Source organism: Oncorhynchus kisutch, linkage group LG14 (assembly GCF_002021735.2).
Source record: "Oncorhynchus kisutch isolate 150728-3 linkage group LG14, Okis_V2, whole genome shotgun sequence".
In the NCBI taxonomy this organism is placed as follows: domain Eukaryota; kingdom Metazoa; phylum Chordata; class Actinopteri; order Salmoniformes; family Salmonidae; genus Oncorhynchus; species Oncorhynchus kisutch.
Genome location: NC_034187.2, coordinates 5,309,540 through 5,323,189, shown reverse-complemented (window position 1 = coordinate 5,323,189; position 13,650 = coordinate 5,309,540). Strand labels below are relative to the sequence as shown.

The following is a 13,650-nucleotide window of genomic DNA, read 5'->3' as shown; positions in this document are numbered from 1 at the left end:
TATCACAGAAAGGTGCTACAGCCCAGTTCAGTTTTCCAACCTGACACTCAATGGTTTCCACAAATACTTTCTCCTGCCTGGAGCCCAGGATACTTTTAGGAGGATGAGTTTTGAGTGAATGGGATGAGTACTGTCCTGTAAGATGCTTTTCAAGTTTTAGGAGAATGAGTTTTGAGTGCAGGTTGGAGGCTGATTCTTGATCTGTACCAATTATTCTTCCCGTTGTCTTAATCAAGCGCTGAATCTTGACTTGGTCTTGCGCTCGTATGTTTCCAGACACGCATAACAGACCAAATGAGAGCACGCTCTGCAGGACAGATTTATACAACATATCAGACCAAAGGACAGCACGCTCTGCAGGGAGGCTCGATCTGGGTGGAAGAAACCCACAACAGAGGTGTCATCGGCTTATTTAAAGAATTTGTAGACTGCGTCAGAGGCTTGACAATCGTTTGTGTACAGTATCGATGAAAGTACGCAACCTTGAGGGGCTCCCGTATTCTAGATGTGGAGATGGCGGAGTTAAACTTCACTTGTCGAGTACGGTTCACAAGGAAACTATGGATCCACTTGATCAGTAGAGAGTTTACACCTAACAGTGAGTATTCTGTTTGTCCCTACACTACAGTGACAGGGTGAAGTATTCTGTTTGTCCCTACAGTGACAGGGTGAAGTATTCTGTTTGTCCCTACAGTGACAGGGTGAAGTATTCTGTTTGTCCCTACACTACAGTGACAGGGTGAAGTATTCTGTTTGTCCCTACACTACAGTGACAGGGTGAAGTATTCTGTTTGTCCCTACAGTGACAGGGTGAAGTATTCTGTTTGTCCCTACACTACAGTGACAGGGTGAACTATTCTGTTTGTCCCTACAGTGACAGGGTGAAGTATTCTGTTTGTCCCTACACTACAGTGACAGGGTGAAGTATTCTGTTTGTCCCTACACTACAGTGACAGGGTGAAGTATTCTGTTTGTCCCTACACTACAGTGACAGGGTGAAGTATTCTGTTTGTCCCTACACTACAGTGACAGGGTGAAGTATTCTGTTTGTCCCTACACTACAGTGACAGGGTGAAGTATTCTGTTTGTCCCTACACTACAGTGACAGGGTGAAGTATTCTGTTTGTCCCTACAGTGACAGGGTGCAGTGTGGACTACTAGGAGTCATGGTTACTCTTCCTGCCTCCTGTTTCCTTTCCTCTGGTGACACACACACACACACACACACACACACACACACACACACACACCATGACAAATGTACATGATTTACTAATCCATCTGGTTTCTTCTGGTGCCTATGAGCAGACCCTTGGGTTTATCTTCTATTCGAAAGGATTTCAAATACTGTTGCTGTGCTTGATTGGGCTTGTCTGGTGCAATGGAACCCACAGAAACCCTGGCCACCTGGCCAATCCAGGCAGGCTAAAGTCAAATCAAATGTATTTATAAAGCCCTTCTTACATCAGCTGATATCTCAAAGTGCTGTACAGAAACCCAGCCTAAAACCCCAAACAGCAAGCAATGCAGGTGTAGAAGCACGTTGGCTAGGAAAAACTCCTAGAAAGGGAGGAACCTAGGAAGAAACCTAGAGAGGAACCAGGCTATGAGGGGTGGCCAGTCCTCTTCTGGCTGTGCTGGGTAGAGAGGAACCAGGCTATGAGGGGTGGCCAGTCCTCTTCTGGCTGTGATGGGTAGAGAGGAACCAGGCTATGAGGGGTGGCCAGTCCTCTTCTGGCTGTGCCGGGTCGGAGATTATACCAGAACATGGCGGGGCAGGTAGCCTAGTGGTTAGAGCGTAGAGGCGGCAGGGTAGCCTAGTGGTTAGAGCGTAGAGGCGGCAGGGTAGCCTAGTGGTTAGAGCGTAGAGGCGGCAGGGTAGCCTGGTGGTTAGAGCGTAGAGGCGGCAGGGTAGCCTGGTGGTTAGAGCGTAGAGGCGGCAGGGTAGCCTGGTGGTTAGAGCGTAGAGGCGGCAGGGTAGCCTGGTGGTTAGAGCGTAGAGGCGGCAGGGTAGCCTGGTGGTTAGAGCGTAGAGGCGGCAGGGTAGCCTGGTGGTTAGAGCGTAGAGGCGGCAGGGTAGCCTGGTGGTTAGAGCGTAGAGGCGGCAGGGTAGCCTGGTGGTTAGAGCGTAGAGGCGGCAGGGTAGCCTGGTGGTTAGAGCGTAGAGGCGGCAGGGTAGCCTGGTGGTTAGAGCGTAGAGGCGGCAGGGTAGCCTGGTGGTTAGAGCGTAGAGGCGGCAGGGTAGCCTGGTGGTTAGAGCGTAGAGGCGGCAGGGTAGCCTGGTGGTTAGAGCGTAGAGGCGGCAGGGTAGCCTGGTGGTTAGAGCGTAGAGGCGGCAGGGTAGCCTGGTGGTTAGAGCGTAGAGGCGGCAGGGTAGCCTGGTGGTTAGAGCGTAGAGGCGGCAGGGTAGCCTGGTGGTTAGAGCGTAGAGGCGGCAGGGTAGCCTGGTGGTTAGAGCGTAGAGGCGGCAGGGTAGCCTGGTGGTTAGAGCGTAGAGGCGGCAGGGTAGCCTGGTGGTTAGAGCGTAGAGGCGGCAGGGTAGCCTGGTGGTTAGAGCGTAGAGGCGGCAGGGTAGCCTGGTGGTTAGAGCGTAGAGGCGGCAGGGTAGCCTGGTGGTTAGAGCGTAGAGGCGGCAGGGTAGCCTGGTGGTTAGAGCGTAGAGGCGGCAGGGTAGCCTGGTGGTTAGAGCGTAGAGGCGGCAGGGTAGCCTGGTGGTTAGAGCGTAGAGGCGGCAGGGTAGCCTGGTGGTTAGAGCGTAGAGGCGGCAGGGTAGCCTGGTGGTTAGAGCGTAGAGGCGGCAGGGTAGCCTGGTGGTTAGAGCGTAGAGGCGGCAGGGGTAGCCTGGTGGTTAGAGCGTAGAGGCGGCAGGGTAGCCTGGTGGTTAGAGCGTAGAGGCGGCAGGGTAGCCTGGTGGTTAGAGCGTAGAGGCGGCAGGGTAGCCTGGTGGTTAGAGCGTAGAGGCGGCAGGGTAGCCTGGTGGTTAGAGCGTAGAGGCGGCAGGGTAGCCTGGTGGTTAGAGCGTAGAGGCGGCAGGGTAGCCTGGTGGTTAGAGCGTAGAGGCGGCAGGGTAGCCTGGTGGTTAGAGCGTAGAGGCGGCAGGGTAGCCTGGTGGTTAGAGCGTAGAGGCGGCAGGGTAGCCTGGTGGTTAGAGCGTTGGACTAGTAACCAGCAGGTAGCCTAGTGGTTAGAGCGTTGGACTAGTAACCAGCAGGTAGCCTAGTGGTTAGAGCGTTGGACTAGTAACCGGAAGGTTGCAAGTTCAAACCCCCGAGCTGACAAGGTACAAATCTGTCGTTCTGCCCTTGAACAGGCAGTAAACCCACTGTTCCTAGGGCCGTCATTGAAAATAAGAATATGTTCCTAACTGACCTGACTAGTTAAATAAAGGTAAAAATAAAATCACTCCCTCTGTCCCTCCCTCCATCCCTGTCTCTCCTTCCCAATCCCATCACTCCCTCGGTCCCTCCCTCCATCCCTGTCTCTCCTTCCCAATCCCATCACTCCCTCCTGGTCTCCCTCCTTCTCTATTCACCCCCGTCAGTTCAGAGTTTCCTGCCTCTCTGCCAGCTCCATATTAGTACAATACATTCACTTAAACCATCTAAGTACAAACCCTCTGACTCTCGCTCGCTCTGTCTGACACACACACACACACACACACACACACACACACACACACACACACGAAGAGGGAATGCAGATATATTGGCAGACTATCTGAGACAGGAAATAAAATAGTTCAGCGTTCAGTGTAGCCAATTTATCCTGCAGTCCTCGAGCTCCTCATGATACCAGGAAGCCAAATGTGTCCCTCTGAGGCAACCCTGGGTTCAAATAGTATTTGAAACCTTTCAAATACTTGCTTTGGACCATGCCTCAGGACTGCCTGGCATGTTGACTCCTTGCTGTCCCCAGTCCACCTCGCCATGCTGCTGCTCCAGTTTCAACTGTTCTGCCTCCGGCTATGGAACCCTGACCTGTTCACCGGACGTGCTACCTGTCCCAGACCTGCTGTTTTCAACTCTCTAGTGACAGCAGGAGCTGGAGAGATACTCTGAATGATCGGCTATGAAAAGCCAACTGACATTTACTCCTGAGGTGCTGACTTGTTGCACCCTCGACAACCACTGTGATTATTATTATTTGACCATGCTGGTCATCTTTTATTTTACCTTTATTTTACTAGGCAATTCAGTTAAGAACAAATTCTTATTTTCAATGAAGGCCTGGGAACAGTGGGTTAACTGCCTGTTCAGGGGCAGAACGACAGATTTGTACCTTGTCAGCTCGGGGATTTGAACTTGCAACCTTTCGGTTACTAGTCCAACGCTCTAACCACTAGGCTACCTGCCACCCCTACACTCTAACCACTAGGCTACCCTGCCGCCTCTACACTCTAACCACTAGGCTACCCTGCCGCCTCTACACTCTAACCACTAGGCTACCTGCTGGTTACTAGTCCAACGCTCTAACCACTAGGCTACCTGCTGGTTACTAGTCCAACGCTCTAACCACTAGGCTACCTGCTGGTTACTAGTCCAACGCTCTAACCACTAGGCTACCCTGCCACCCCAATTAGGATTGGGAAGGAGAGAGACAGGGATGGAGGGAGGGATGGGATTGGGAAGGAGAGGGATGGGATTGGGAAGGAGAGAGACAGGGATGGAGGGAGGGATGGGATTGGGAAGGAGAGAGACAGGGATGGAGGGAGGGATGGGATTGGGAAGGAGAGAGACAGGGATGGAGGGAGGGATGGGATTGGGAAGGAGAGAGACAGGGATGGAGGGAGGGATGGGATTGGGAAGGAGAGAGACAGGGATGGAGGGAGGGATGGGATTGGGAAGGAGAGAGACAGGGATGGAGGGAGGGATGGGATTGGGAAGGAGAGAGACAGGGATGGAGGGAGGGATGGGATTGGGAAGGAGAGAGAGAGGGATGGATGGAGGGAGGGATGGGATTGGGAAGGAGAGAGACAGGGATGGGGGGAGGGACAGAGGGAGGGATGGGATTGGGAAGGAGAGAGACCGGGATGGAGGGAGGGATGGGATTGGGAAGGAGAGAGACAGGGATGGAGGGAGTGATGGGATTGGGAAGGAGAGAGGAGTAGAGCAGTGGGGAAGAGAGAGAACATAGACAGAGCGATATGGGGGAAACATTGAAGGAAACTACGGGCTATAAACTTGACATGTTGTTGACTATTTTAGAATGTCTTGGCTGGGTACAACAACAACCAAAAAGCAGCTGGGTCATTCCATGTCATTTCAACAAGCCATGTTCTGGAATCGTTTCTGTAGTTAGAAACGGATAAGATTAGCATTTCTGAAACATTATTTTATTAATTTAATTTGATCTCTGCAAATGTAAGCCAATTGATTGCACCATGAATTGGCCATTTAATTTATAGGATTCATTTAATCTTCAATAGATATAGTACCTAACATCCAATTTGCACCATAATTCTTCCTAAAAATGAGTCAAAAAATTGTCAAAAGCCACCCACGGACCCCACACACCCCAACAAAACAGTACACAGTATCAGTTCTCTATGTTTGACAAGTAGTTTAAAGATGTGGTTTGGAGTATCGCTTCTTCATACTATGTAAGGTATTCTCTGTGAATTAGGTGATGTTTTTCTCCCCTGTTCAGAGAAATTAGTAATTGAAGTTGCTTGCATTATTTACCATAAAGTAGTGTGATAGTACCAGGTTTTGACTACTAGATGCCGCTGTTCCTGCTATATCGCCACAATATTTGTATTAATTTTGCTGGTCTCTTGTGTTTATTAAATAGATCACAACATTTCCTTTGCAACTTTGGGCAGAAAACAAATATCCTCCATGAAATCAATTCAGTTTGTCCTTCTCTTAGCAACTTAGTGCTTCAACCCTGAGAGTGCTATCCATGTGGTGCAATTGTCATATGAAGGGGTTTCCTACAAGCCCAAAACTTTTGAAGAAGAAATGGGCTTAGTGACTAAAATGTTATGACAACCCTAATAAAATAATACAATTAGAAACCATTGCGTGGCAGTAGTGACATTTACCATTAAACCCAACCCAATACCATTTATCTTTCAAAACACTATATAGTGTACAATGTTTGACAGGGAGAAACAAAAACATGATGAAGAAGTCAGGGTAAGAAGGGGGGGGGGAGAGAAGTCAGGGTAGGAAGGGGGGGGGGGGAGAAGTCAGGGTAGGAAGGGGGGGGGGGGGGGAGAAGTCAGGGTAGGAAGGGGGGGGGGAGGAGAAGTCAGGGTAGGAAGGGGGGGGGGGGAGGAGAAGTCAGGGTAGGAAGGGGGGGGGAGGAGGGGAGAAGTCAGGGTAGGAAGGGGGGGGGGAGAAGTCAGGGTAGGAAGGGGGGGGGGAGAAGTCAGGGTAGGAAGGGGGGGGGAGAAGTCAGGGTAGGAAGGGGGGGGAGAAGTCAGGGTAGGAAGGGGGGGAGGAGAAGTCAGGGTAGGAAGGGGGGGGAGGAGAAGTCAGGGTAGGAAGGGTGGGGGGGAGGAGGAGGGGAGAAGTCAGGGTAGGAAGGGGGGGGGGAGGTGAAGTCAGGGTAGGAAGGGGGGGAGGTGAAGTCAGGGTAGGAAGGGGGGGGAGGAGGAGGGGAGAAGTCAGGGTAGGAAGGGGGGGGGGGGAGGAGGTGAGAAGTCAGGGTAGGAAGGGGGGGGGGGAGAGGAGGGGAGAAGTCAGGGTAGGAAGGGGGGGGGGGGGAGAAGGGGAGAAGTCAGGGTAGGAAGGGGGGGGAGAGGAGGGGAGAAATCAGGGTAGGAAGGGGGGGGAGAGGAGGGGAGAAGTCAGGGTAGGAAGGGGGGGGAGAGGAGGGGAGAAATCAGGGTAGGAAGGGGGGGGAGAAGTCAGGGTAGGAGGGGGGGGGGAGAAGTCAGGGCGGGACACATGGTAGGAAGGGGGTGGGAGGAGAAGGCAGGGCGGGACACATGGTAGGAAGGGGGTGGGAGGAGAAGGCAGGGCGGGACACATGGTAGGAAGGGGGGGAAGGAGGGGTGAGACAGGAGGAGAGAGAAGGGGAGATGAGATATTTGTGGCCTTGATGTCCTGCTGGATAATGCTTCTACTGTTAAACTGTTGTAGTATAAACAAAACACGCTCTAAAACTAGGGTCATCGAAAGATCCAGATGCTTTTCCTAATTCCTGTGCTTTTTGCTTCTGTTGTATGTTGTGCCTTCAGACCGCAGACAGACATGAAAAAGTCCTGGTTCCTGCATAGCATCTCGTCTAGCGCTTCACTGCCTCTCTTCTTACTTAGTTACTCCTCAGCTCCCTGTGGAGGTAAAGTCCCCCCTTATCTCAGCTCGCTGGTCACCATAGCATCTCCCACCTGTAGCACACGCTCCAGCAGGTATATCTCTCTAGTCACCCCCAAAACCAATTCTTTCTTTGGCCGCCTCTCCTTCCAGTTCTCTGCTGCCAATGACTGGAACGAACTACAAAAATCTCTGAAACTGGAAACACTTATCTCCCTCACTAGCTTTAAGCACCAACTGTCAGAGCAGCTCACAGATTACTGCACCTGTACATAGCCCACCTATAATTTAGCCCAAACAACTACCTCTTTCCCAACTGTATTTAATTTTTATTTATTTATTTATTTTGCTCCTTTGCACCCCATTATTTTTTATTTCTACTTTGCACTTTCTTCCATTGCAAAACTACCATTCCAGTATTTTACTTGCTATATTGTATTTACTTTGCCATCATGGCCTTTTTTGCCTTTACCTCCCTTCTCACCTCATTTGCTCACATTGTATATAGACTTGTTTATACTGCATTATTGACTGTATGTTTGTTTTTACTCCATGTGTAACTCTGTGTCGTTTTATCTGTCGAACTGCTTTGCTTTATCTTGGCCAGGTCGCAATTGTAAATGAGAACTTGTTCTCAACTTGCCTACCTGGTTAAATAAAGGTAAAATAAAATAAAAAATAAATAAATAAAAGTGGAGCACGAGGCCTCAACCAGCCCAGCTGGACTATCCTTCCTGTGACGACTGTAGCCTCAGAACAGGAGAGCCCTGACCACAACACTCAGTCATGTGATCGTGAGGATGGCTGCCAGGCCAGCGATGGTATGTTATGGGTTAGTGCTGCAAAGTGCATGAATGACCCAGAGAGCTGGAGAGAGAGCTGGAGAGAGAGCTGGAGAGAGAGCTGGAGAGAGAGCTGGAGAGAGAGCTGGAGAGAGAGCTGGAGAGAGAGCTGGAGAGAGAGCTGGAGAGAGAGCTGGAGAGAGAGCTGGAGAGAGGGAGAGAGAGCTGGAGTTTCACAAAGAGGGCGGGCCAGGGTTTCACTAAGAGGGAGGGCCGGGGTTTCACTAAGAGGGAGGGCCGGGGTTTCACTAAGAGGGAGGGCCGGGGTTTCACTAAGAGGGAGGGCCGGGGTTTCACTAAGAGGGAGGGCCGGGGTTTCACTAAGAGGGAGGGCCGGGGTTTCACTAAGCGGGAAGGCCGGGGTTTCACTAAGCGGGAAGGCAGGGGTTTCACTAGGAGGGCGGGGTTTCACTAAGAGGGCGGGGTTTCACTAAGAGGGTGGGGTTTCACTAAGAGGGCGGGGTTTCACTAAGAGGGCGGGGTTTCACTAAGAGGGCGGGGTTTCACTAAGAGGGCGGGGTTTCACTAAGAGGGCGGGGTTTCGCTAAGCGGGAGGGCCGGGGTTTCGCTAAGCGGGAGGGCCGGTGTTTCGCTAAGCGGGCGGGCCGGGGTTTCGCTAAGAGGGCGGGCCGGGGTTTCGCTAAGAGGGCGGGCCGGGGTTTCGCTAAGAGGGCGGGCCGGGGTTTCGCTAAGAGGGCGGGCCTGGGTCTCGCAAAGAGGGCGGGCCTGGGTCTCGCAAAGAGGGCGGGCCTGGGTTTCGCAAAGAGGGCGGGCCTGGGTTTCGCAAAGAGGGCGGGCCGGGGTTTCGCTAAGAGGGCGGGCCGGGGTTTCGCTAAGAGGGCGGGCCGGGGTTTCGCTAAGAGGGCGGGCCGGGGTTTCGCTAAGAGGGCGGGCCGGGGTTTCGCTAAGAGGGCGGGCCGGGGTTTCGCTAAGAGGGCGGGCCGGGGTTTCGCTAAGAGGGCGGGCCGGGGTTTCGCTAAGAGGGAAGGCCGGGGTTTCGCTAAGAAGGAGGGCCGGGGTTTCACTAAGAGGGCTGGGCTCTCTCTGCTCTGCTCCAGTCCTGCTGGTCCTCCCTGCCCCTGGAGACTGGGGGAATGTGTGTGATTAACCCAGGTTCTCATAAAGATGGGTTCTCAGCAGGATGCATGGTGTTATGGTGGGCCCCGTGCTCATGCCAGCTCCCGTTAGGTCAATAGGCTGTCAAGCCAAAGGCTGAGGAAAGGAGGGAGGGAAAGAGGCAGGAAGGGATAGAGGGAGGGAGGGGGAGGGAGAGAGAAAGAAAGAGGGAGAAGGAGGGAGAGAGAAAGAAAGAGGGAGAAGGAGGGAGAGCAAGAGTGAAGAGAGAGGGAGGGAGGGGGAGTGAGAGAGGGAGACTGAGGGAGAGTGAGAGCGAAGGGATAGATAGATAGAGAGAGAGAGAGAGAGGGAGGGAGAGCGAAGGGATAGAGAGAGAGAGGGAGGGAGAGCGAAGGGATAGAGAGAGAGAGAGAGGGAGGGAGAGTGAAGGGATAGAGAGAGAGAGAGAGGGAGGGAGAGCGAAGGGATAGAGAGAGAGAGAGAGAGAGAGAGAGAGAGAGAGAGGGAGGGAGGGAGAGCGAAGGGATAGAGAGGGAGGGAGGGAGGGAGGGAGGGAGAGCGAAGGGATAGAGAGAGGGAGGGAGGGAGGGAGAGCGAAGGGATAGGGAGGGAGGGAGAGCAAAGGGATAGAGAGAGAGAGAGAGAGAGAGCGAGAGAAGGAGGGAGAGAGGGACGAGAGGGACGAGAGGGACGGGAAGGAGAGAGAGTGAGGCAGGGGGAGGGAGAGCCCAGATGTTTCCTATCATCAGGTGGTTATGTTAGTAACATGGAATGGTCTGGATCTGCTTCTGCCACTAGAACACACAGGCACTCTGTACTACTGTGTTCTATTTAAGGGATAATGCCCTCCAAGCTGGCGTTGGGAGGATATGAATGTTGTTAGGCCCGAGACAAACTCAATATATCCTCCAACAACGGATTCGAGGACATTTTTCACTTTTACACAACGGGTTACTAACATATTCAAATAATGATTGACATATTTTTATTTAAAAAAATTGTATTTTGATTAATTTATTCATACTATTACATCCTTTCACAAGATATAGTCCCGACACAAATCTAGGATTGCTAGAGCCGTGACCCAATTTTTTTGTTGTTCTGTATCTATATGGACTCGACCCAAGTCGTTCATTCTAAATGTTCCATTGCCATACTGGCTGGCAACGTTGATATCCCTTGCTTGCTCGCTAGCCAACTACGGCGAACTTAGTCACGACAAAACATGCAGCCGGAATAACAGCAAAGTAGCTGCATTTGTTGAAGCTGTTTTCTAGAGACCATTTATTTGGATCCATAACAATGAGCTAATGAGGCCCGGTTTCACCTGGCAGAGAAAATGTGCTCTCGTCAGGACACTTGTTCAGAGGAGCTAGCCAACAACACAGCTAACACACTTCAAACTGAAGCTGGAAACACTGCAAACTAGCTGCGTTTTGTTTGGTGTATATATCCATAAAAATGATGCCAGCTGATTCATGATTTTGACTGGCTGAGAAACGCTGCCGGTCTGTCTGTTTCATCCCGACTCCGACACGTTCATTACTATAGGACAGATGGAGATCGAATTTGAATATTGAAACAATTTTGCAAATGTCAGAGAGACAGACCGAAAGGTTTATACAAATCTCCGCTGTTGAAAACTAAATGTTAGTCTAAAAGAAATGTGAGAAAATGTCTAGATGCTTTTAATAGTGGAGATCAAGTTTATAACATCCCTGCCTGGGCTGATGAGACAGTGGATCGCACAATCAGATGGAACAGATTAAACAGGCATTTTAACGCAATAGATTTAGCTGGTGGCAACTTGAGGAATAGACACCGGCTGGAATGCGGTTTTAACTAATCAGCATTCAGGATTAGACCCACCTGTTGTATAATCTATTTGATTGTCCTCTACTGTGTTCTATTGTTCTCTACTGTGTTCTATTCTATTGTCTTCTACTGTGTTCTATTCTATTGTTATTTACTGTGTTCTGTTCTATTGTTCTCTGCTGTGTTCTATTATATTGTTATCTAATGTGTTCAATTATGTTGTTATCTAATGTGTTATGTTCTATTGTTTTCTAATGTGCTCTATTTTATTGTTCTCTATTGTAATATAATATTATATTGTTCTCTACTGTGTTCTATTATATTGTTCTCTATTATGTTCTATTATATTGTTCTCTTGTGTTCTATGCTATTGATCTCTACTGTGTTCTATTATATTGATCTCTACTGTATTATATTCTATTGTTCTCTACTGTGTTCAATTCTACTGTGTTCTATTTTATTGTTCTCTACTGTGTTCTATTTTATTGTTCTCTACTGTGTTCTATTCTATTGTTAACTACCGTGTTCTATTCTATTGTTCTCTACTGTGTTCTATGTTATTCTATTGTTCTCTACCGTGTTCTATTATATTGTTCTCTACCGTGTTCTATTATATTGTTCTCTATTGTGTTCTATTCTATTGTTCTATTCTATTGTTCTCTACTGTGTTCTATGCTATTCTATTGTTCTCTACTGTGTTCTATGCTATTCTATTGTTCTCTACCGTGTTCTATTCCATATTCTCATCTTCACTATGCCTGCATCATAGTAACAAACACCATAGTAACTTCGCCATCCATGGTAACTACCACCCTGCTCCTTTCTTACTAACTGATGTCTGCTCCTGTCTCTCCTCTCCAGACGTTCACGGCCTGGTGCAACTCCCACCTGAGGAAAGCAGGAACACAGATTGAGAACATCGAGGAGGACTTCAGAGACGGACTGAAACTCATGCTGCTGTTGGAGGTCATATCAGGTGAGGAGGAAAGGCCTGGTGCCCACATGTATCTGTAATGGTGCCCACGTGTATCTCTAATGGTGCCCACGTGTATCTGTAATGGTGCCCACGTGTATCTGTAATGGTGCCCACGTATATCTCTAATGGTGCCCACGTGTATCTGTAATGGTGCCCACGTGTATCTGTAATGGTGCCCACGTGCATTTCTAATGATGCCCACGTGTATCTCTAAGGGTGCCCACGTGTATCTCTAAGGGTGCCCACGTGTATCTCTAAGGGTGCCCACGTGTATCTCTAAGGGTGCCCACGTGTATCTCTAAGGGTGCCCACGTGTATCTCTAAGGGTGCCCACGTGTATCTCTAAGGGTGCCCACGTGTATCTCTAAGGGTGCCCACGTGTATCTCTAAGGGTGCCCACGTGTATCTCTAAGGGTGCCCACGTGTATCTCTAAGGGTGCCCACGTGTATCTCTAAGGGTGCCCACGTGTATCTCTAAGGGTGCCCACGTGTATCTCTAAGGGTGCCCACGTGTATCTCTAAGGGTGCCCACGTGTATCTCTAAGGGTGCCCACGTGTATCTCTAAGGGTGCCCACGTGTATCTCTAAGGGTGCCCACGTGTATCTCTAAGGGTGCCCACGTGTATCTCTAAGGGTGCCCACGTGTATCTCTAAGGGTGCCCACGTGTATCTCTAAGGGTGCCCACGTGTATCTCTAAGGGTGCCCACGTGTATCTCTAAGGGTGCCCACGTGTATCTCTAATGGTGCCCACGTGTATCTCTAAGGGTGCCCACGTGTATCTCTAAGGGTGCCCACGTGTATCTCTAAGGGTGCCCACGTGTATCTCTAAGGGTGCCCACGTGTATCTCTAAGGGTGCCCACGTGTATCTCTAAGGGTGCCCACGTGTATCTCTAAGGGTGCCCACGTGTATCTCTAATGGTGCCCACGTGTATCTCTCACACCTGTCACCCACCATCGTTACGCGTACCAGCGCCTCATCATTGTTTCTATGTCATGTCTGTGCGTTTGTTCGTGTTTTGTTTGTTTATTCATTAAATGATTCACTCCCTGAACCAGCTTCCTGACTCCCAGCGCACACGTTGCATATACTTATTTCATAATACATATTTCAATTATTTAATTAACAAAGTGTTGCAACACCCAATGCCCCGGTGTGAAAAAGTAACTACCCCATTACACTCAATAACTAGTTGCAATGACCGCAACCAACCGCTTCCTGTAGTTGTTGATGAGTCTCTCATGTTGCTGAGGAGACATTTTGTCCTCCTCTTCAGAAGTGCTGTATCTCAGCAGATGGTTGGGGGTTTTCCACGTGCCACAAAACTCTGGTATTTATCATCCTATAACTAGTTCTCCATTTTCTTATGTTGGTGAGCCAACATGTTTTACCGCCAAAACTCATTTTCTCATGGCTTTCTCTTGTCCCTCTGCAGCATGTAGTGAGCAATATGTTGGGACATATAGAATCGCAATACATATCGTATCGGCACTAACGTATGGTTGATAATATCGTTTCGTGAGGTCCCTGGCTATTCAATACATATCGTATCGTGAGGTCCCCTGACTATTCAAAACATATCGTATCGTGAGGTCCCCTGACTATTCAATACGTATCGTGAGGTTCCTGGCTATTCCCAGCCCTGGTATGTGTAGTTTCCTGTTCGATTGTGACCTCT

At 50.0% G+C, this 13,650-nt stretch overlaps 1 protein-coding gene across 1 annotated transcript in view; it reads left to right on the top strand.

The window, feature by feature from the left end:
• LOC109885513 (alpha-actinin-1-like) overlaps positions 1-13,650 on the top strand; it is a 120,021-nt gene that overhangs the window by 38,211 nt on the left and 68,160 nt on the right. Inside the window, 1 exon segment of the mRNA XM_031787688.1 lies at positions 11,858-11,972. Coding sequence (XP_031643548.1) covers positions 11,858-11,972 — 115 coding nt within the window.